We start from the raw sequence: 24,215 nt of genomic DNA on the forward strand, positions 1-24,215 counted from the left end.
AGAGTCGGTATGATGCCGGTACAGCAGGACATAGGGGATGCGAGCGTTTGTGCAATAAGGCGTTAAGATTAAAAGCGGGGGATACGTAATATGCTGTAAGCGCCACCCAAGGCTTTTTGACCCCGCCGCGCCACCGTACAGCGGGGAGCGGCGCCCCCCGGAAGGCCAGGACGCACCGCCTACGGACCCCTCCCCGCGCACCCAATGAGCGGCAAGCGGGAGGGGGGCGGGCTGCTCAGAGCAGCCAATGAGAATCAATCACGGCGATGACGGTGACCAATAAACAACCCACTTCGGGGTTGCCAATCAACGGTCGGCTGGGAGCGGCCCAATGAGAGCCCGCGGGCAGGCCGGGGCCGGCCAATGAGCGTCGCCAGGTGAGATTTGAAAGTGAGCCGTGGCGGGCGGCGCTGAGGGGCGGGCGGTGGCTGAGGAGAGCGGGAGCGGCGGGGGGGGTCGGAGCAGGTAACGGCGGGACCCCGGGGGAGGGGGAGGGGAGGAGGATCCGCGCCGGGGGTCGGCAGCAGCGATTCCCTGAAATCGCCTCAGAATAAGGTGAGAAGGGCCAAAGCCTGTGAACCGCTCTGGGTTGTTGCTGTGCTGGCTACGATGGTAACTCTTCACCTAAATGTCCTTTGTATGCGAATTATTCCTTTGGTTCCTGTGGCATCACTGGTCTTAAGTGGTTCCCCCCCCCTTTTTTTTTAATAAATCCTATAAATTTTAAACTTCAATTTTGCTAGTATATGCAAGGCATTTCCAATTCTTTTATATAAGCCCTTTGTCCCTTTCCTGCTACCAGTCTTTGCTTGTGTTCGTTCGAGTTTAAATTTAATTTTCTGGACTGCTCTCTGGGAGCAAGGTGCTACTCAGAAACCATCACCTGAAAAGAAAAGGTGCCAAACACTGAAAAATCTTTAGGGAAAGAGCTTTTAGTCCTGAATGTGTCACTGGTTTTTAATGAGCCCATAGAGACTGTGGGTAATCTCTTGTGTAATGTTACTTTTGTTGGCTTGGGGTGTGAGTTGGTGATGCATATTATAAAAAAGTGGGAAACTCCCTCTACCTCTGCTTATTATATTTGAGTTTCTCTTCAAGTTTCAGTTGAATTCTTCTGGAGAATTACTTACTGTGAAAGGCAGATCGCTTGCTCTTGAGGATTATAAGGGGCAGAAGGACTTAGGTGTGCTTTTACTATAATAGCTAAGAAAATATTGTGGAGCATACTTAACACTTCAAAAGTTAAAAAAAAATCCTGTAAATGTGTTAAAATATTTATCAAAATTTAAGATAAATGCAGCTTTCTGTAAGCTTTTCTGATAGAAAACTGGGTATATTCAGTGAATATTTGTTAGGTTACTTTCCTCCAAGGTAATGATTTGGAAAATTGTGCAAGCACTCTGAAAAGACCTTTGCTATGCTTAGAGCATGTTTAAGGAGTCCCAGACAGGGAATTTACCCTGCAAGTCCTCCAAGGATGAGTGTTGGGACTTGATGCCAGTTGCTGCTTTTAGGAAAGATTTTCTTCCGGGGGGGCACAAAAATCCTGCTGCTTCTAGGGCACGGATAGTGTGGTTTTCTTAATGACTTTCTAACTGTTTTCTTAATGAATATCCATAACACCGTGGGAACTACTACTACGATCAGTCCAAAGATTATAGTTGGAATTCCTCATGAATTAACCTTCCTTTATCACCCGTATGTAAAGCAGAGCAAGTATGACCTGTGAATTGGAGTCCAGTTAGTCTGATCATTTGCAGTCATTATTAACTAACTGTCACTAATGAATTGGTGAAAGTTGGAATGTATTAATAGATGGAATATAAGATGTTTGACATTCACAAATCAGGTGGCACTGACATGCACATGAATTATGTGGAAGGCATCTGGTCTCTGACTGGAGTGCTTTAAGCTGAGTTTTGCTTCTATTCCCATTTGATAACTTACATTTCCATTGACCATTTTCCCTCCTGCAGCATTGAATATATTGAAAAAAGAAGCAAAATATGCTCTTCTGTATTTCTTGATCATATATTATCTCCAGTCTCTATTCCAAGCGCTTCCAGGTGGTTGTGAGTGTTATGCGAGTGCTTGGTTCATGAATACTGCCTTGAAGTTGGCTGCAAGGAGCTGCTGCTGCCAACAGCAGTGGTGTCTAAAAGCCTTTGTCTGTATCCCCTTGTGGGGTAGCTCAGATTCTGTCCTTCCTTGCTGTTTCTATAGATATATGCAGCTTAAGAATACATTGTTATTTATTTCTGTACCCTTTATGTTTATTCTGGTACTCTTTTTCTCCCTTCCCTCCCCCAGCGTTTAGTGTTCAGGATTCAGCTAGATCTCTGGTCTTTTGCTTAGCTTGAGAAGGTGGGTTTTTTGACCGCAGGTTTTTTCTTTTGATTCCGCAGGTTAAAAAAGTAGGGAGAAATCCTATGTGAAGTAAACGTAATTGTATTGCAGTTGCGTCCTGGAAGCTCAGTTAGGAAACAGTGCCAAGTACTCTGCATGACAAAAATGTCCTGCCATCAGATAGGTTATAAACTAAATGTTCAGTGGCCATGCTGCTTCCAAGTATTGTCCTACAACCTTGTCATTTACTTGCTTGTCTCCTTAACATGAAAAACACGTGTTGAAAACAGGCTAGCCAGCCAATCCCAGGCAGTGACAAAGCTTGCCCTACTAATTCTGTGCCAGGCTTGTTGGCTATTTAACTAACCAGTCTCTTAGATATCTATAATAAGGAAAAATAATGAAGAATCATTGCTGAAATTGTGATTTGTGTTCTCTCTGGTACACATACGGAAAGGAAGAACTGAAGGCTTTCTCTGTTAATAAATACCAACTCTATTGAAAATGGCAAAAACGGAACATGACAGCTTTTTTCCTAATCATTATGATTTTTGTGCAGGATAAACAAGATGGCGGCTACTTCCCAGTTTGCCAGTCGATACAAAAAGGACTTAAGTACGGAAACCCTCAGAACAAAAGTTGCACGCAGGAAATCAGTGCTGCAAAAGGAGAACAGACACAAGTTGTTTGAAAAGAGCAGACAGTTTGGATTGGCAGATGTCAATATTCAGCTATCAAAAGACAGGGGAATTTCTCAACTAAATGAGACAAATGAAATGTGCTCTCAAGAGAACAGCAATGTAAAGCAGAGTGAGTAAAGGGTTGTTTTCAAGCTTTTTTTTTTTTTAATATATAATTGTTACAAATTTCATTAAACAGATTTGGTAATATAATCACAGGAACCTAACTGTGGTTAACATATTAATTTGAAGAGGTGTTTTAAGATTTAAAAAGCAATAACTACCAATTCTGCTAACTGTGAAGTGAACCAAGAAAATAAAGTCTAATACAGTACAGCTTTATCCTCCTTCACTGCTCCAGTTGTGTGGATGGGGCTTTGCTATGATTTGCCTGGAGCAGTCAAAGGAGGAATGCATTTTGCTGTTAGCATTCAACGGAAAGTGTCTTAAATGATGGCTTTGTTCAGGAAGTGAATAATCCTGATCTATAATTTCTTCTAATATATTACTGATACCTGTCATGTGCTCAAGGTATGCTTAGAAATGATTAGTGCATATTGTATTTTAAAGGTTAGCAGTTCTTGATACCTTCTGTTTCCTTCCAGAAAACAGAACCTGCACAAACTGAATTTTGCCTCTCCAGCTCGTCTGGGTACTTATGGCCTAAGGAATTAAGTTAATCTTTAAACAGACTATTAGCAAATTTCTTCAGAAATATTTTCACCTTTAGTATTTTGAAAGAAGAAAATCACTGGAGGAAAGAATGAAATCACTATGTAATCATGTCAAATACAAAATTAATAGAAATTGCAACTTGGTTTTCTTCAATAAATTTTAACTTAGAGTAGGTTTTCCTGATGGATGTGTAATTCAAGTTGGCATCATTTCAAGGATTTATTCTTTCTCATAACTTCTGCCTCATTTGTTCTCCTCAGCTTGAGGCAGATTTTACTCCTTAGGGTCTAAAAGCTGACCTAAACTTCAGCTTTCAATGGTGTTAAAAATGTTTTAATAGAGAAACTTGTACAAATAACTAAGTATGCTTAAAACATTAACTTTAATACTATAACCTTGCAGGTACAGTCTTTACACTGTAAAATAGATCTGAACTTACAGTATCCCTGAGATCCAGATGTAGGGAGGTGTATTTGCAAGTTGAATTTTGTCTTTGAATACCCTTCTTCCAGTGAGAAGGGTTAAAACAATGCAGAGCTTTTAAGTTTTTGGCAAGCTGATAGAGCACGTGCATTTGTATTAAAGACTTTAATTGAAATTTTTAAGCACAGACTCTAAACAGTGAGTCTTACACTTTTTTACTTAGTATGTTACTTCTGTATCTTGGAAAAGCTCTTTGCAATTTTCTGACTTGTTCATCATTGTTTGCTGAAAAATATCTTCAAGATTGTTTAAAATGTCTATCTTCACCCCTGCTGCAGAACAGCTCACAAATGCAGCCATGAAGAGGAGTATTGAACGCAAGGAAATGCTTCAACGCTATAAAGAGGAAAAGGAACTTAGAAAACTTAAAGAACAAAGAGAAAAAGCAAAAAAGGGCGTATTTAAAGTTGGATTATATAGACCTACTGCACCTGGTTTTCTTTCACTTGTACCCCAAGATCCTGTGACAGTCAAACCAAAAGAGAAGGTAATAAGTTAAATGAATACCTAAAATGAGTATATGAAATATGTTATGTTAACATATTTATTTATATATAAAATTGTGTTATGTGAAATTAATTAAAGCATTTCTACAATAAATGCTTTATAAATAATTTTATATTAGTTTAGTAAGGAAGATACTATATTAATCTGATTTAAGGTGAAGACATTAGACTTGGTTAATGATGGGACAGCTTAATGTCACTAAGGGAGTAATTTGGTTTATTTAAAAAAAGAGAGCAAAAGAGGAAATGGCATTGTGATATGTTAATTTTTGTCTATGTCCTATACATGTTTTCAGTTCAAAAACTATAGTGGTTTATCCACAAATGAAACAGTTGAGTTATTTTTAGAACTGGTAACTTGTTCCAATTTAGCTTACCCAACTTTGAAAGTCTTTCAAATTACTCTTTACTTTACTTTATCCGTTTTAACTTTCAAGTGCAGTGCAGGGCCATGTTGCTTTTCATACCTGAGTCATCTTGTCCACTCTAACAGTGGGTGGGGCACAAGGAATATGTTAACTCTTGTTTCTTTGGGAATGTTTCCAGGCAGCTCCTGCTTCCTCTGGGAGGATTACTCGATCAAAGGCCAAGAATCAAGCAGAAAAAACAATGACATCATCAACTGCATCTAAGCATTCTACGGTTTGTCTCCTATATACTTCAGTGAATAAACTGGGAGAAAAGGATGTAATTATCCTTCAGACCACAACTGGGGGTGGTATGCTTGCATGTTGAGTGCTCTCTCTGAGCAGGCTCTTCTGGTGAGAAAGGGCAGTAAAGCTTTCAGCGAGCTGATAGATCTTATTGTGCTGATTTGAGCGTTGTGCTGAACTGAGCTACAAAGACTTTAATAAGGTCAGTACAAGTAGAGAAGAGTTTACTGATCTTCCAGACCGCTTTTTCCATACAAAGTACTGTAGTCAGCAAGGATTGCAACTAAGAGTAGAGGTAGGGGTGAGACTGAAGTTATGTATTTTGCTTGAGATGCCATTATTTCTGGCTTGAAGCTCTAGAGCAGAGTTGCTGGCACCAAATCTGACCAGGCCTGTTGAATAATCAGAAAGAAATTAGGCTAATTTATTTTTGGAAATCCGACACTTCCTAAAATGCAAACTTTTCTTGTAGGTTTGTGCCAATGGGCATAGTGCTTGCTCTACACAAGCAGGACGTAAACAGATGGGTACAGACAAAGCAGCTGAAAAAGAGAAAGGTATGAATGTAGAATGATCCCTACACCTGAGTCTGAAAGGATGCTCTAATGTTTTGTTCTTCTGAGTCCAATAGCTGTCAGATCAGGGGAGGGATGCAGGGAACAAGCAAGAATTTTTAGCATGACCCCATTTCTACTGAGGGCAGCAGCTGACAGACTATAAAATGTGCGGCTCTAGCTATCGCATATACTTGTTGCCTCTTTAGGCTTTGGGAAATGGAACTCGCAGGATGCTTTATGCAGTGCTGGTTACTGGTTATGCACGCCAGGAGAGGGAAAAGAAAAAAGGTCAGTAGCCAGGATTGCGTGATTGCTAACTGCCCCAGCAGCTGGAGCTGTGCAGAGCCTCCTGTCTGTTCTCTCTGAGGAGAATATCGCGTGTAGTAGCTGCTGCTATTATACAAGAGCATCTTTACCTGGAAAGCTTCAGGAGTACTGATACAAATAAAACATGAATTTTCCTTGGCATTGTGAGTAGCCTGACAAATAGGCAATTGATTGAATGAAGTGTAAATGCATTCAGTGAAGTCTTTCTTCTGTCTCTCTGGCAAAGCTGCTGTTGTCAAGCATTAGCCATTGTCTAATTCACAAGAAGCACTCAGCCTACAAATCTCTCACCATTATTGCTTTGACATCTTTCTCTTTCCTTGGTCACTTGTTGAGATATTTCCCATTGAGACTACTTTAAACCTGATAGTCTCAAAATAGCGTGTGAAAATTGGTATTGTTAGAGCTCTTCTCTTTGTTGTGGCTTCCTAAGATTATGTGGTGTTTTCATTGTCTTGGAGCAGAATTTAACTTTTATGCAGGGTAGTCATAATCAGAAGGACTTTATCTGCCGTGTTCATTCCTGTGTGTTAATCATCTATCTTCAGAGTATTCTAGAAGTGAAAAAGTGATAGGTTCTGCCGAAGAACTGTTTAAATCAAGATTGTGCACGTTGGGTAACCAGAAAGAAAACTGCTGGATAATGACAATTAAGTACAGAAAAGCTTTAAAGGTTCAGTCTGAATTAATTTTTGGTCTCTAAATGAAACTCCTTGTGTAACTTAACACTGAAAAGAGTTTGTAAAAGAACAGGTTAAACAGCCAACTCCTAGAGCGCAACAGCGTATAATGTAGGAGACAGGAGTCCGGATTTCTGATACACACTAACTCAACTGGGTAAATGCGACTGCGTTTGGGATTGGCTGCTTTGATAAATGATGAATACAGTCATCTGTTTTCACGTTAAAAACAGCCCCTTCTGTATCTGTGTAACCCCTGGGCTTTGTGTGATGATTCCATACACTTCTTAAACCAACAACCCATGCCACATTTGTTAAAGGAGGAGAATACCTTTGATCAGAACTCCTTTCTGATAGCACAGTGATGTACATGTCTAAGCTGTGTGGCATACTCATGCCAACATAAGATATTTAGCAGTTTAGAGTGAAATGACTTTCACATTGCTAACTTAATTAAATCAGCAAGCAGCAAACCTTTATTTAAATAAATTTCAGTCATGCCTTCAGTGAATACTGAAAAGATCCATTATCAGTGTTTGCTATAACACTTAAAACATGTCATTTACAAAAAAAATTATCATCTGCCAGACTTGATAATGTTTTTGCTGAATCAAGAATATGCGTTTATATGCATTTAAATCATAGGTGAAAACGTTAGAAGTGAATGTGTGAATAAATCAAATGTTAGTTATTTATGTAGTAATTTTTTTCCAACTTGTCAAGATGCATTTCTATGGAGGCTAGAATTACAATAAAAACACAAATAGCATTTAACAATAACCAAGTGGGGCTACTAGTTTTCATGTACGTATAGAAAGGGAGGGTATGAAATCAGGAGCTTCTGTTAAACTTTTCTTTGCAATAAATGCCATCATTCTTGAAGAAAATTAGAAACAGCAGTAGAATACAAAGGTGAAAATTATTAAGGTAGGTAATACAGCATATGAACTTGAGTCATATTTTGTGAAATGTGTCAGGGATAATTCATCTTAAATTTAAAAATATGTTATTAAATTACATTAAAATCAGACCTTAGAATGTGTTCATATTATGACCACAGGATCGCTTTGTTACCCAGATGTTCTGTTTAAATTTCCAGCTGGGCAAATAACTCTGACAATTTACTACTCTAGAAAGCTTCATCTGTAAAATAGGAGTAATACTGACTTTGCCTAAGACTGCAGAGAATAGCGAGGAGAGTTCCTTATGCTGTGTACGTGGCACCTAGTACAGTGGCATCGTGATCTCGTCAGGGTCCTGGCGGTACTGTTGTACAACCAAAACAGTCTTCAGTCAAGATCCGTCTGAGCGCTGCCTTGATGCCAAGGCTGGGCTGGGCTGTCCGTGTTTAGCACTGTTTGCACTGTGCTGACAAAAGCCACCCCCACTATTGATTCCCGCAAACTAATGCAACTGATAAATGCTAATGCACTCTTCTGATTTCTACCAAACCTAAACTTTCAGTGCTATTATTTGAATGCTGCAAGCTTTGAAATCTCTGAAATTAATATTGCTTACAGTGTTACAGTCTGCAGTCCAGACAGCGGCAAATGTAAGAATCACCAGAGCAGCCGCCTCTGCAGCTAGACAGATGCTGAAAACGACTGCTGCCGCTGCTACGGGTAAGTGAGGCAGTAAATGTACTTCTGCCTGTGTAGCTCTGTCTTGATAAGTAACTACTCAGCGTAGCGTGCTGTAAAGACCATACCCTGGCTAGTACTAGATAAGTAAGCACTGGAAACAACGTATGTGTGTTTGTGCTGCAGTTAGACTCCTTATCAGATGATATACTAAGGCAGCTCTATCTTTAGGATTTTACTTGCGTCTCAGGCACTCTTTTGTGATGTAGAGATATATGTCAGCTTGTTCTGAAATGTCTTAGCACACTGCATCCTGCTGTGTGGTTATCTGCTTGGAACAGTTAAAGACTGCATGTAAATCATGCCAAATTGTCATGTAAGAAAAGGACTAGATGCTCTATCAGTAAGAATCTCATCTGGAATCTCTACTGCAATGTTTAAATCAAGATGTTGAAACCAACATTGGACAGTTCCCCACAAAATCCCTCCGTGTGGAGCATCAATATCCATATGGTAATTATAGCCTGAAAGAACAGAAACAGAACAGAGTAAAGATTTGCCAATTTGGTGTATCACTGTTTGAGGACACATGATTAATAGGGCTGTGATCAGAAACAGATGTCTCTGGAAGACATGAGAGCCTGTGCTCTTTGTGTCATGAATTTCTTTTCGTGCATGTTTTTCTATTTACCAGAACAGGGGAACTTAATGGTTACTGAAAGGGAAATCTTTAGTATATGTTCTTGTCCTCAAGATATTCTCCAGAATTTTTTGCAACATCCTTTATATTATATATGACAAAAGTAAAACCCTAGGCTTGAAAGTACAGCTGTGATAGTGATTTCAATCCACCAGTTTCCCACCATACAGAAATTTAAAAATCTGGGTTCAAACTGGTTTGACAGTATCTCTTCAGCCTTTAGGGAAGTAAGACGCTTTCTATTCTTAAAATTTCTGTGATGTACACCTTAAAATAGAGCTATATGATTCTCTATATTTAAGTGTTTAGCTTCTCATACAGGCATAATGTGGTTATATGACAACTTCTAATGACTTAGTGAATCTGATTTCCTTTCTTGGTTATATATCATTTAATGTGCTGTTTAAATCCCAGGACAAGTTTTCTTTTGTATGAACTTCTTCAATTAGGTGTCTGCCCTGTAGCCACCTCCCACTCAAAAAAAACCCTCACAGTTGCTCCCTGTCTTTGCCTTAATTAGATGCCTTTTTGACCTTCTGGAATTTCTTTCATTCTAGGAAACCAGCCACGACGAAAGACAGCAAATGTAGGAAAGCAGAAGAAGGCAGTCAAACCTGACATCATGGAGGTAGGGAGTTTTGTGTTTGAAATGGAAAAGCGGTAAAACGGACTTAAGAATGAGTAACAAACTGTAGTATGTTGATGCTGCGTCTAAAGTAGATTATGCTGTTTAGAGTAATTTAGCTGTTGGACTGCGCTTTTTTTTTCGTTTTCGCGTTAATATTATTATCTCTTAGAGATTAAGAACTCTGGTTCCAGTCAAACTCTAAAAGCCAAATGCAGGCAATACTTAAAATCAGTCATTGCTGCTTGATCAGAAGATGCTTCATTAATACGAGCAAGTTCTTGAGTTTTTGTTCAGGTAAAAAGGAAGGTTGTACAGTGTTTCTTATATGAAGAAAATATACAAAATTCCAAAGCTTCTGCTTGCAAATTGGTGTTAGCTGTTCACAAGAATCTACAGGTTACAACAGCTGAAGGTCACAGATTTGAAGAACGTGTTCAAATGTGCATGTGCTTTCTGCGCACGAGTAATCTTTGCTGCAGCGAGGGGCGCAGGTTGTTATACACGTCCACGGACCTATCAGGTTTCTTGTATACACAATTCATGAACAGAAAATGACAGACCTGTTTGATTAAGCTAGACTCAGTGAGCTTCACTGACATCAGTTAGTCGAATGTTGTACTGTTAAAGGGCTTTTAAAATGCTGTGTTCAGGGGAACTTGTTTTAAGTAAAATTTTAAGCACAACTAAATTGCTATTGAGTAAAAGTTCAACTACAGTTGTGCTCAAGCATACAAGCAATAGGAAATTCACTAGTAAGTTAGGTTTTTAGGAGGAAGCTGTATGTATTTATATTCCCATGTATTTTCAGATTTGGTATGCTTATAGGGATGACTTGGTTACTGATCCTCAAGTTTTGACTGATTTAAATGAGAGAAAATCTTACTTGAAATATCTCATTTAAGTCTGATGTTTAAACTAGTAAGCAAAGGGCATGTACAGTTTGCTGTTTTTAACTAGTGTTTGTAAATTTTGTGCAATTCATTCCTCTTTGAGGACAGACTCTGTATCCTTTTTATGCTCAGGTAATTGTATGGGACCTTAGAAGCAGAAAAATAAATGCATTTTTAGGTTTTGAACCACCAAAAAAATCTAGCCAGAAATATTTTATCCTGCAAGGTAGCTATGATTTACAGTAATTGAAGGCACTCATTCCGGTTTCCAGTGTTACTGCTCGAACAACCCTTTTCTACATTAACTTAGAGACTGCAGTATGAGAATTCATGGCAGTCCTCCAACACAAATATCCAGAAAACTTGTGTATATATTTGTGTTGACAGCCCTGTGTAATAAGCATCAATGTCTCTTGTTCCTTACATTCCACTGTTTCTTCTCACCTAGTGTCTCCCCCGCACCTCCCATTTCCACTCCTGTTTCAAAAACTGCAACTATTCTCTAGTATTGTCCTAAACCGTAGTGTAGGTGCACACCAACACTGACAGGAGGTTAACTGCTGAAGTGCAGGCACTTGTGTCTTGGCTCAGGTAAATACCTCTTCAAAGGCAGCAATTACTTTGTATTGCCAGTTGATGAACACGTGTTGTAACCTCAGTCATAACCTAGTAATAAGTGTATTAAAATTTGAATTCAAGGCTCACATGCCAAGCAAGAATATTCTAAAGTATTACAAGATTTCCAGTGCACTGAAGATGCGTATTTTCTTGAAGGACGGTTTAAGCTGTTTTGGCTGATTCAAACTAATAATATCTCAATATCGATATCTTAAAAATGCATTCTGTATGACTGTCTAATCACTCATCTCACAGGAATGTGAACTCGACTTGTTAACTTTCTCTCCTCTTTGAACTAAGTTCTGTTGTCCTAACTGCACTTGTGCTCTCCTCGTCTGGAGCTGCATTCCTCAACTATCAGCTTGCTTTAGCTTGTTCTTCGGTCTTTGGTTTGCAATATGTGTGTAAACTGTGATTATTCAATAGGCCTGGTTGGATTTGGTGCCAGCTACTCTGCTCTTGAGCTTATCACCCAAAGCACTTTGTTCCCAACACTGACAAAAAGTATTTATTTCATTTTAATCACTGCTTTGGTAGGCCAGGTGTTCTGCTACTTCACAGCAGATTGTTACATTCCTCGCAGTCAAGTGCTACCCCTGCTGCTAGAATGATTTGCAGGTGTCAAATCCAGTTGGGCCTATTGATAAATCAAGACTTCTGTACATGTATTTTGCTGTAGAAGGCTGCTTTCTAGAAATTGTTCCCTTTGTGCTAGCTTTCCGACGGTCATATTAGAATTCAGCCCGTGCCTGTAGCAGACATCAGAGTCATTTGACAACGTAGTGTTTGCTTTGTCTTTTTTGTGCTGTTTAGGTATTTCCTTTTAAGCATGAAGTAGATCAAAATGCTCAGCTGGATCCAGTGATGGAAGATTCTGTAGCCAATTCTAAACGTTCAGCATCAGTAGAACTTCAACAGGAACAGACCTCAGTGGAAAAGAAAAATGTTTTACTGACAAATAATTCTTCTCCAGGGAGACCAAGAACACGCTCTTTTGCACCTCAGAACTTTGTGTTTCAGCCATTAAATGGATTAGCAACCTACAAGGTCACACCCATGACTCCTTCTAGGGCAAACGCATTTTTGACACCTGGTGCCTTCTGGGATTTTTCAGAAACTTCAGTGTAAGATTCTTTCTTCTAATGGCCTAAAATGCAAGGAAACCTTTCTGTGATGCTACAGAAAACATCTGTAGGAGGCTCCATGTGTAACAAATCGTTCTGATGTTGAAACATGATGCTTGCTATCTTTGCTCAATCAAATGTGGACATAATAGCGAAGAAAGCTGTAATCCATAATCCTGTCTATGCCATAGAAGTAGAGCAGCTCAAGATAGCATATATCAAGGACTGTGCCGTATATAAATACACTCATGCGCACACTGATGTACTCCTCTTAAAAGGAATAGCTTGAACTGTCTAGCGTTGAATGTAAGATAAGAGAATTCAAAACTCGTAAATGTGCAATTTTGTGTAGTGTTGGCCATATTTGGTACCAGTTTCTCAGTGTGTCTTAACATATATTCTTGTTTCCAGTAACACAGCTGAAAAATCCAGAGAAACTAAAGCACAAGAACCTAATTTTAAAAGTCAAGTTGTACTTGCTGGTGAAAGCGTTCAAGAAGAGCAAATCACTACAAGTTTCAAAGCAGAAAAAGGTATAAAGTTCATATTTAGTTTATCCTTCTGTGTCTTTAGTTTTTGCCAGATTCTGAACAAATATCTTTCTATTATATTTTTCAGCATGTGAATTAGATGAGAACACTTCCATTCAGAGATCAAAGGAAACAATCCCTGTTTCTACAGATACATCAGCACTTGGAACAAAGTCAGATGATTTAAGAGAGCAGGAGCATGATGTGCCCTATTTCAGGTTTGTGTTGATTTATTTCACTTTCTTGCTCTCTTTTTTAAAGTCCTTCATGTGACCAACAAGACATCATGTAAAGATTAGCTTGTAATAGTTGATATCTGTCAGGAGTGATCTGGATAGGCACTCGTTCCTGTCTTCCCTTTGGAATTGTTAGTGCAAGTAAAGAATATAAATTTCTGGAGACTAGCACCTTATCCTAAGGAAAACAAGCTCTACAACTGTAACATGGAAATTGCACCTCAGCCAGCCTGTGAACTTAAGCAATTTAATGGCATCTACTCAAAGACAGCATACCTTCTCTGAAAGGAAAAGGACAGTAATCAATACTGACAGTTACAAGCTGTGACAGCAGTTAGAATATTCTCCAAAAATTTTTTCACTGTCCCTTTATTTTTAGACACATTCTTCAGTCTGAGACTGAGAGGCTGATGTCTCACTGCCTCCAGTGGGATGGAAAATTGGAGTTGGACATTCCAGAGGATGGTAAGAGCAACCTTGCAGTAGGCGCTAGAAGGGGTTTCCTGGCAGCTGAAGGTGACAGAGGAAAGTACAACTGTCTGATTATGTTTGCCAAATGGCATTGTCTAGAGCACTTGGTAAAAGCTGTGTTAGATAAGGTGTAGAGTTGTATCTGCCCAAATACAAAAAAGGTTTGCTTCATCTCCTGATACTAAAACTTACATATAGTATTTGACATGATGGTAGCTGACAGTGAAATGAATGGAGTGCCTATCAAACTAGTTATTCTGTTGTCAGTTCTAAGTGTATTTAAGTGCACAAGTTTTAACCAAGCTAAAAGATTTTTAAATAAACATAGAATAAGTATTCATGTCTGGGAAAATGAGGAGGACTTATTATTGTTTTATCTTAAAGGCTTACAAAGATAGTAAATTGTTTTGGAAGAGGCAGGTTTAGAAGGGTTCAATTAATAGGTATGCTCCATATGTGTTGTATTGCAGGTTTGAAGTTGGTTCAAGCAATAAGCAAATTGCAGACTCTTCAAATACTTGCATCAGTTGTGAATTGATGGATTATTCCAAGATTTACTTTCTTTATTGTTCTATTCTTACTGTCAGCTAAAGATCTCATTCGCACGACAGTTGGTCAGACAAGACTGCTCATAGCAGAAAGGTTTAAACAGTTTGAAGGACTGGTGGATAACTGCGAATTTAAACGGGGTGAAAAAGAAACAACGTGCACGGACTTGGATGGATTTTGGGATATGGTTAATTTTCAGGTATGTAATTGCATGTTAACCTACAAAATAAAGAATGTCCGAAGTAGGTTTATTTATATGCAATGGATTGAAACTGTTTTTCACTTGAATATTCCGATCCTGATATTTTCTATATAAAAAATTTAGGTCTTTGTTTAACACATTCCAGTAGACGAGGGTACTAGCTGGTATACTGCGAATACTATTTAGTGGACCAGGTCATCTCTTGGGCCTTCTCGTGGTTTGTGTGTCTTGGTTTTCTTTGGAATGGAGGTGCAAGTGAATGGTGTGCAGCTAGAACTCATTCTGTTTTGGAGTGAGGATATGGTCAGTGTCCACTTGGACCAAAAGACAGGAAATATTCCTGACTCTCACCTGAAAAGCAGGAGTTCCCTGCCTTCCATATGAGAATAAAGCAGAAACTGCAATAACATCATTTAAAGAGGAGCCAGGTGATGGGAAACCTTTGTCTCCTCTTCTCAGTAGATGCTTCCATTGGCTTCAGAATGAATTATAATACTCTAAATGATCAAAAAGGCTCTCCTTAATAGTATTTGTGCATAAGCATTCAACAGAGTAACTTGTAACTGGTTAAAACAAAGGCAGAGATGCATTGAATGTTAATTAAGGTCCTATTCATAGGTCTTGAATTCCTACAAGAAAGCAGATGGGTTTGATCTGTTTCTGAAACATCAGGTGTTTGTGGGGAACTTTGCTAGAACCAGTAACTTGAAAAGCGTGGCTTACCTATGCTTACGATATTGCTGCGGGCAATTAAAGTTTCTCCTGAGCATCCCCATCTTTTCCCTTAGATAAACTCGGAGTAACAGAATTGCTAACTCTTGTCCTGCTTTTGCACTCATTGTTTATTTGCATCTTCTGAGTTTTGGGGAAGATGTAAAGGGCTTGTTACTTCAGCGACTGGTCTGTTGTGAGCAAGCCTTGTATGCTCTTATTAGTAAATGAGACAACTGTCTTCATTATAAAGCTGAAGGAGAAAAAGGCTGTCACACTGAGTAGCAGCCAGGGAACAGGTAATGCTGCAGAGCGAGCTTGCATCCCTGTCCACAGGATGTCACGAACAAGCCAAGAGTTCATCAAAAAGCTATTCAGGCCAGAAGTTTAAAAGAGCAAACAAGTTGTTTGTGATGTGTTTCCTATGTAATGGAAAACTTGTGCTTGTTTGGTATAAAAACTATTATGTAATGTGTTCTTTTTGCATTCCTTAAATATGACCATTATCAATTTTTTGACTCTAAGTTCAGCACAAGAGGCGGTTGTAAACCAGCTCCTTAATGATAGAAGTTAGATTTTGTTGAGTGATTCTATGCTTTCCCTATTAACCTCTAAACTAGAGAAATGAGACCGGTCTGATCTTGTCATCTAACCTGAAGCTTATGTATGTTTGCGCGTAGCTTCATGACAACTGTATGAGAACATTTAATAGTTCCTGTTGGCTGGTGGTTTGGTCTGCTTCTGTACTTAAGTACCTAAATGCTTAACTATGCTTAAACTTTATCATGATGTAATATGCTTAAACTTTATGCTTAAACTTAAGTCATCTGATTTTATAAAATGCTATTATATTGTGAATCTGGTGCAAGTCTCACATGTTAAACCTGGACTTTTCTGGGTTTTCCAATAGATTGAAGATGTGAATAAAAAATTTGATAATCTGAAGAAGCTTCAAGATAATGAGTGGCAACCACTTGATATCCCAAGCAAAGGAATTATCAAGGTATAAATAACTCCTAAAGAGTGTCTCATATGGCATCAAAATGCAACAATCTGTTGAGATTTCTAAAATAAATAGTGAGCTATTGCAGTAATGATACCCTTAAAGAGAAATTTCTTCTAAAGACCTACTCATCTGGCATTCTTTAGACGTTAATGAAAATGTTTAAAAAATCGGTGAAATCCCTTTCAGGGTGCACCCTTCTCCCTTGCACTTACATCAGTTGATGGTTGTGATGTTAGCTGCCTCTTTCTGCTGGGAAAATTAGGAATAAGAATTTACAGTGACTCCCTTTGGGAGTATCTGAGTAAGGCAAGTCTGTTATATTTAGAATAGAAATTTACTCTTAAGATATTAAAAAAAAAAAAAAAAAACCTTCCTATGATCCCCTAGTGTTGGTACTGACTTAACTGAAAAAGCAGCTCTGCACAAGAATTTGACAGTGACTGACAGTTTTAAGCAATGAGTGCTAAACTAATATCGATGCCCCATTAGGGCATTAGTACCACAGGTAGCATTAAACATCGAATTCTCTAAGCACGCATGGGTCTAACACTACCCAAAATAAGCTATTGCTCATTGCAAAATAAGCTATAATGTAAGCTATTCTTATCTGCTCTTTGACTTGGAATATATAATTATTTCTAATGACTGAACACAGTCATATTCGCATGACCTAAACCCTGTCCAGTTCCTGGAGACTGCTCAGCTAATCATAAAAATGATATGAAGGTTTATAAGGAACTCTAGGTAGAGGAAACTGGGTGGAATGTAGTCCGTGTCAACTGACCATAAATATCAGAACCTGCACGTGGTACAAAACACGACACTTTTGGAAAAATTGGTTTCCAGGAGAAACTTCACAGAGTGACTGCTGTCCATCCTGCAGTTATTTTCTCTCTCTGCCACTAGGAGTCCCTAGATCCCACTGTTCTCAGGGCTGTCAAATAAGAATATTAACTGGAGTTGTTAGAAAAACAGCTTCACTGAGTATTTCTGAACTGCAGACTTCCCACGAGGATTCCTTAGCGTTGTCATCACAGACTGGCCTTTATAGCTGAATGGCTGTACAAAACATTCTGGAGATGAACAGAGATCTTGTCTCCAGCATGTCTGTTGCCTGTTGCTGTCCTTGTGCATGGCCAGCAGCTGCATGGATGTTTGGGTGTAATTGCCCCTGACTGAAGCTTCCAGATGTGACCTAGACTTTCTTACAGTTTCAGAAAAAGACTGTTCCAAATGGGGTATCCAAACCAAAGTTGGGAGCGGCTGGAAGAACTGCTGCCCGAAACCGGCTTGCTGCTATAAAAGCAGCTATGAGGGATAAAATGAAGCATGAGGGAGCTGCTGATTGTACATACCAGGAGAAGCCACCAGAAGTAGAAAAAGTGGTTTTTGAAGGAGGGTTTTTTAGAGTTGAAAGCCCTGTGAAATCCTTTCCAGGTGGGTGAGGCTTACTTGTGATTTCTGTGACCTGAAACTACTGAAGAGATTTGAATAGGCTCATTGGGGAAGGAATTATGCTGTTTATACTGGATGCTACTGTTTCCCTCCAGTATTGGATAGAATTAGTGTTTCGAGTCAGGGTTATCTATGTCAGAGAACCAAGTAAACTGTTCTACCTGGATGTTCTAATTAGAGTATGGCAACATGATGTATCAGCTTAGACAGAAATGTGAAAACAGCTGATACGTGGTTGTTCAGCATGTGGTTAGCTATGAAGTTTTAATCTGAGTATTCCCAGACTTTGCTGACAACCTGTTCATCAAGATCAATGTAGGTAATGTCCTTTATTTAATCTCTTGCAGTACTGTCTTCAAAGCTGCAAATAAAATATGCTGGTCTTTGTGTTCATCAAGATAGTAACATTTCAGTCTGCTAGAAAAGCTGTTTCACAGTTTTCTTGAGCACACACTCAAAATATAATTTTATTTTTAGCATCTTATTGCAATCTATGTGAAGACAGTATTTTCAGTAATCCTTTGAGAGTCATTCCTCTTCCCTCCCATTTCTGGTTCTTAATCTGACTTTGAATTTCTCAGTTTGATTTTTTTATATAGATTTTTTTTTTTCTGTATCACAAGACTAGCAACTTTTTAAATACACTTGCCATTCATACAAAAGAGCTGCTGAAAAGGTTCAAGCAACATTGGCTTTAAGCGCTGTTAGACAACTTTTTATAAGAAGCAATTATGTATCCATATCTTTTTATTCTATTAACATTTTTTTAGTGTGAAAGACTGAAATTAATAGACAACTTTCACTGTATGGACTTCTTAATAAGAACAGCAAATCTCACTATTTCAGTTTTTTTCTGAAGGAATAGTCATTGCTAAATTGCTTATTTTGAGTTAACGTAGTTTTGTAAAATACTGATCTACTCTTGTCATTTTTATTCAGTTTTGCTGGCAGTGTAGGTAAGACTTCAGGTTATTGTTTGTATACAACATGTATAGTAGAAGAAACTAGGCAATGTTTCTAGCTAGAACCCTAACAAATGACCGATTTCATCTTCTATAAACTGCTGTAATAATGAAACATTAAACGTTCTTTTCAGGCTTGCTTTCAAAGACACCTCGTAGATCTTCCCAGCGGACTTCTGAAAAACTAGCAACTCCGAGGTCATCCAACAGAACTTTGCTTCTGAACAATCCTTCTGCTCTGTGTAACCCTGAGGATGCAACTGCAAAACAAATGACACCAGTACTCAAAGACTTCCACACAGCACAAAATTTGAAAATGCACCAGTTTCCCACTAGAAAAGCTCTCCCGGGTGGTTTTCTTGAACAAAGGTAGACATGTTAAGGCAGCTTTTAATTAAATTCTTTCTACAAATAATTTTATAGTTTTAATTGAAAGAATTATTAATGCCTGTTATCTTCCAATCTGGTAGGGATAAAGATGCTAAGTCTTCATTTCTTTTCCTTCCTTCAAGGAAATGTTAGAACCTCACTTCTCAAATGTAATTTCAATGCTGGAGTAGAAGTTTATTTTTCACCCAAAAAATCTGATAGGGCTGCCTAGTGCCAAGCAAGGAAGCATAACTGCAGAACAAATTATGAAATCAGTTGGCCTAAGTCAAAACCTACAGTTAATTAAGAGTGATGAAAACACTTCTGTTTCTCTTTCAGCATTTCCCTAGTTGCAGAAGAACATTGTCCAGTAGCTGGCGCAGCAGAGGGAACTAGCGTAAGTCACGTGTAGTTCATGTGTGTGCTTTAAATATCTCTTTCTACTATTAACAAAAAATAAATATTCACCTCTTAAGTGGTATGTGTCTTAGATTTTGATTATCTTTGCAAACTTGAGTGTGAGCTGCTGCATGTCACAAGCGGCACTGCAAAAACACTTCCTATTGTCTTTACATAATACTTCACATCTTACTGCAGCAGTTCTAAACACCTGAGAAGACTTGCTGAGACAAACCCCCCTTGGAGCTTATTGGCTGTACTGTTCAAAGTTTCTAAAATAAATTTAATTTCCTACTTGACATGCAAACATGGAAATACCAGCAGCCTGGAGTTCCTCTCTTGCACTGAGCTGAACTCTTCTCAGCAAATAGGCTTCAAACTCTCTTGCTCATCCCTTCAGGTTAAGGGTGCCCAATCCAGGTTTCTGGTTTAACGGTTCTTTTTATTAGACCCAGACACTTGCACTTCTGATCAGGTCCTCAAGATATCTGCTGTATTCCTCAGGCTGGTGCTTTTGCCTCTGCAGAATGGATGTAGATAAGGACTGGCTCCTGCGCTGCAGTTTTTGGCCCTTCTCTAGCCCTTTGGAAGCTATCTTTTGGAGCTCCTGTTGGCCTGATGCTTGTTGCTTGGGCAAGCAATGCTCCTTTAAGTCGACTACCTGTTTTCTTGATGCAGGTTTTTTTAAAAGCTTTGGCATTGGGGACCATGGCTGAAAGCAGCAGCAGCAGCACCTAGGTCTCTGAGTCCTCATATTGTCATAGGTGGACTTTGGGCTGTTACACTGTTTAACATTATAGCAAGAGTATCGAATACAAGTACCAGAGTTCAGAAATCCCTGTGCTGAAATGTCAGGACTTCATGACGTGCCTACTTTTGAGGGCTTGTAGCCATTAGAAACCAACATCTGGCCTCCATAGTTCAGAGGATACTGTGTTAGTCAGTGAAGGCCAGTGTTTTGGAGTTCAGTAATCATCCTTTAGTACCTTCTGTTAGAAATGTAGCATCTTAATTTTTATTTGCTATTGCTCGGACCTGTGCGGCACTGCAGCAGCCTTTGTGGGGCCTGCTAGCGTCCCAGCAGCTGCCGTATTCCTACTATTGACTGCCAAATCTATTGTATTGGTTTTCCTTTTCATCTACTCTATTTAGAAACAGGCAGATATCTTATTAGTTTGTATCAGCCTTATATGCATAAATGTCTCTGAATAGCATTCTCTTCTTTGTCATCTAACTCAGCTATACTGATAGCTCATCTTTATTCAGAATCTAATATACAAACCATCTTACTCAACAGATTTGCTCTTTCCCTTTACTTCATTTTTTCCGTCACATGAGAAGTTTCTTGTTGGATGACCCTCTCTGGGGAAAACTGTGAAAATCTTTAGCATTCAGTATTACCCATAGATTTTTCTTGAGGTAGAGTCTCATTAGGAGAACACTTACCATCCTCAGTATTTTTTAAGCATTTCAGTTAAGCTCAAAATATTCTTTGAGGTGGAAGAACTTCCTTCATGCTCTCTTTAAGAGATTATCAAGCTTAAGAAGGCATTTGGGAAAAGTTTATATGGAATAGATCAAAGCTTTGTCCTGCCTGTCCTTTGTACAGTGTCCTGTGTTGAATTGCCATCTCTCCTGAGTTGTCCATGAAAACTGTAAATGAGATGTATGGACTTGGTTTGACCTAACTGGTGACGTGCTGGTTTCTACAAGCTCACATCCCTTGAATGTTCTGGCTACCTTTTCAACTCTGTGCTTCTGCATCGATAGCTGACAAACTTTCTTTCATTGCAGACAAAACAGAAAATAAGAAAGCTTCCTGGTGTCTTACGTACTGCCTTATGTCCTTCTTATTTCACTGATGCTTTTCTTTTCCTTCTCTGGGAAACAAATATAGCTGCTGCTGACATCTTTAGCCTCACAAAGAGTTAGGAACAGTTAAAATTCTTGTTTTTCAGATGCTGGGAAATCCTGACAGTGAATTAAAAGTAATGGATGGCACGGAAGAGATGGAAACGTCTGCTGCAGAACAAGGACAAGATATTATCATGCGCAGTCCAGAGAAGGACATCTGCCCAGAGACTAACTTGGCTCAGTCTGGAGAACCACAGATACCAGACCCTAAACCAGGTGCATATCTTAAAGCTGTTTAGTGTAGTTTACATGGTATTGCTGGGGCCTCATGTTTATGTTCAAGTGTTATGGTACTCTAGGTATTAATGTTTGAAAGCACTGTCATTCGTGTAGCTTTGTTAATCTAGGTGTGTTTGTAGGTAGCACAAGCTACCTAGCAATAGCTAGCGTGACTTATTATGTGCATATTAGCAAACAGTGCCCCTCAGAGGCACATATAGTCTCCCTTCTATATGTGAAGTAGAAAGCTAGTATAAAAGACTTGAATTAGAAGTAAATGCAGACAGTTTAGTTTTTCTTCAGTAACTGCAGAAAACTATACAACTTTTTCCAGCATTAGCAGCAACAGACTAACTCTTTAAAATATTGAAATATTCTTATTTTTCAGATGCTTTGTGTAGTGATTTGATGTGCACTGGTAGAAATCCTTTTGATATGGTAAGCTACCCATTATGTTTATTTGACTACAACAATCCATTTGTTTGTAATACTGTTAACCTTTCCTACTGAATTAGTCATTACATGGAGAAAATTAAACTCTGAGAAGATGTTATCAAACCAGTTCATACAGCTTATTCTAATAAACACAGGCCATAATTCCTGTCTCCCTGCACTGGGTTCAGACTGTTTTTCCTTATCGCACATGTTGCGTAGGATGAATTGAGACATTTATAACACAGAATATGTCTGATTCTTATCAGATTGACCCTTTAAATCATATTCCTTGTGGATTTTCTTGTAAATATTTACTAACATAATCTAGTTGTTTGAACTGGCTGATCTTTTACATCCACTTTCTTATTGGAGTTTTCCAGGTGTGTTGCATCTCTTGATTTTATAGCTTTATCTTTGAGAGCTAGAAGTAGATTCAACAGGGAAAAGCAGGTGTACAAAGACTTTCAAAACTGTTTAAAGAATTTGGGTATCCAATTTCCTCAGTCTTGTCCTGGTACTGATGGTGGTGTATGGCTTTGAACTGTGCCTTTTGCTTTGGAAAAGGGTTACAGTGGTAGCTATTGTCACACACAAGCAAGCTCATCTACTAAACTGCTGAAGGTTTAAGGAACATTTTCAGATCTGCCTGACAAAGTGGCGCTTTGCCTTAATCTTGCTTGTTCTAAAACTGTGATGTGTCCAAATTATTGAATAAGATGCAGTAGAATTGCTTGCTTCTCCTGTTCCTTTGTTAAAAGCATTTTCTGCTATTTTTATCCTGTGATTTCTACATGGCCTGTCAAATATAAAGGCATCTAACATGCATAAGCAGTGGCCTGGCAGTAATTACTATTGCTGTGGTGTTTATACAGATAGCATTAGAGAAAGGGGAATTTGCTGTTAGCTTATCTTGTGTTCTTGCAGTGCTATGTTTTGGAGAGCAGATAACTGTTACTTGAACACTTACTTCACACTTTAATTCCCCCCACAGCCAGTGATGGATGGTGAGCTTCCCTTCACTCCAGTCAAGAACAAAGCCCAGAAGTTCGCAGCAGCTGAAACATTCAGTGACCTGATTGTATTTTCTCCCCTTTCTCCCTCTGGGGAAAAATGAAGAGTGACTTGAAATTCAAAACGTGTAAATTCTATTAATGAAAAAACATAAAGGATGTCTGGGATACAGTCTGCTACCCCTGAACCATGCTCTGAGTGAATATCTATACTATTTTATAGTGGAACTTATTAAAATATTTTGTAATGTTTTATAGTGCAGACATTACGCACTGATTACTGCTGTATAGAAATAGCAGTGTGTTTGCTGGTTATACTGCTGTATCCAGTGACTGCATACTCTGATGCCAACCTGAAATATTTTCATTTTTTATAGTTTCGTGTAATTCCTATCTACTTCAAGTTGTAAAATTATTCATCTTCAGGCTTTTCTCTCTCCTGACCTTTCCTACCTCATGAATTATTTTCCTAAGAGATGGCTACTGGGTTAACTGTACCTGTGCCCTCTTTCTGATGGGAGGGCACCTTCTGGGGGTAAGAGCTGCCCTGGTACCTACCCCAAAGTGCCCTTCCGTACCCTACCACTGTTACCAGGGTAGCGTTACGCCCTTGGGCTCTAGTGTTCAGTGCATGAACTGTGCTTAATCCCCAGATCTGACAAGGTTTGATGCATGTAATACTTTCCTGTTACACAGTGGTTACAACCGCTTGTTCTGTGACAGTGGAAACAATTTCAGGAAAAGGATTTGAAAGTCAGATAATCTTTTCCCTGCAGTATATTAAATAGAGTGTGTGTGGTTTTGTTTTGTTTTTATTTTTGGTTTTCAGCAGGTACCTGTGTCCTTGAGTACCTTCAAACCAAGCCCCATTTGCTCTCCTCTTTTTTTTCAGGTGAAGATCTCTTAACCTCTTTCTCTGAACACTTGACATGTTATTGTCAGCCTCTTCTTGCATCTTATTCCTTACACATTCTCTTATCTGGACTAATATATTCATGTATAGGGAACATGCAAGTTACTAACTAAATATAAAGAATAAGCTATTGGAGTACCTTCAGCTGTCATATTTTTAAGAAATACCTGACTGGGCTTCTTCTTGCAATGATGATCTTAGCGTAATGCACATTCTTGCCACTAGCCTGTATTGTAAACCAAGCGAAGGGAATGCAAATCCCTCAGGCTGTAACCTTTCACAGTGGAAAGCATTGCCACTACAGCTAGGGCAGCTTGTCTGAGTTAAGATTTAACCTGAAAGTTGTGTACGTATTACACTGAAATAAAAGAGAGGAAGCTGACCTGA

At 38.9% G+C, this 24,215-nt stretch overlaps 1 protein-coding gene across 2 annotated transcripts; it reads left to right on the plus strand.

Annotated features, from left to right (window-relative positions):
• The first annotated feature begins 493 nt into the window (after positions 1–493).
• Positions 494–24,215, plus strand: DLGAP5 (DLG associated protein 5). 2 transcript variants are annotated; one of them, XM_013953763.2, is made up of 19 exons: positions 494–555; positions 2,906–3,156; positions 4,463–4,671; positions 5,237–5,332; positions 5,816–5,900; positions 8,428–8,529; positions 9,745–9,815; positions 12,137–12,447; positions 12,859–12,980; positions 13,066–13,195; positions 13,593–13,678; positions 14,272–14,432; positions 16,057–16,149; positions 17,364–17,589; positions 18,704–18,938; positions 19,278–19,335; positions 21,296–21,467; positions 21,859–21,908; positions 22,897–24,215. In XM_013953763.2, the coding sequence occupies exons 2-19, from the start codon at positions 2,916–2,918 to the stop codon at positions 23,017–23,019; spliced, it is 2,571 nt and encodes an 856-aa protein (XP_013809217.2). In that variant the 5' UTR covers positions 494–555; positions 2,906–2,915; the 3' UTR covers positions 23,020–24,215. The 2 variants fall into 2 exon arrangements, with proteins under 2 accessions (XP_013809217.2, XP_067151760.1); XM_067295659.1 differs by lacking the exon at positions 494–555 and adding an exon at positions 590–612.

Source organism: Apteryx mantelli, chromosome 4, assembly GCF_036417845.1.
Source record: "Apteryx mantelli isolate bAptMan1 chromosome 4, bAptMan1.hap1, whole genome shotgun sequence".
Taxonomy (NCBI): Eukaryota; Metazoa; Chordata; class Aves; order Apterygiformes; family Apterygidae; genus Apteryx; species Apteryx mantelli.

Excerpts from the sequence above, each read along its gene's own strand:
- DLGAP5 (XM_013953763.2), top strand. The coding sequence starts at position 2,916 with ATGGCGGCTACTTCCCAGTTTGCCAGTCGATACAAAAAGGACTTAAGT. Across the intron at positions 4,672-5,236 it reads CAGTCAAACCAAAAGAGAAG|GCAGCTCCTGCTTCCTCTGG; the intron begins GTAATAAGTTAA and ends GAATGTTTCCAG. Across the intron at positions 12,981-13,065 it reads AAGTTTCAAAGCAGAAAAAG|CATGTGAATTAGATGAGAAC; the intron begins GTATAAAGTTCA and ends TATATTTTTCAG.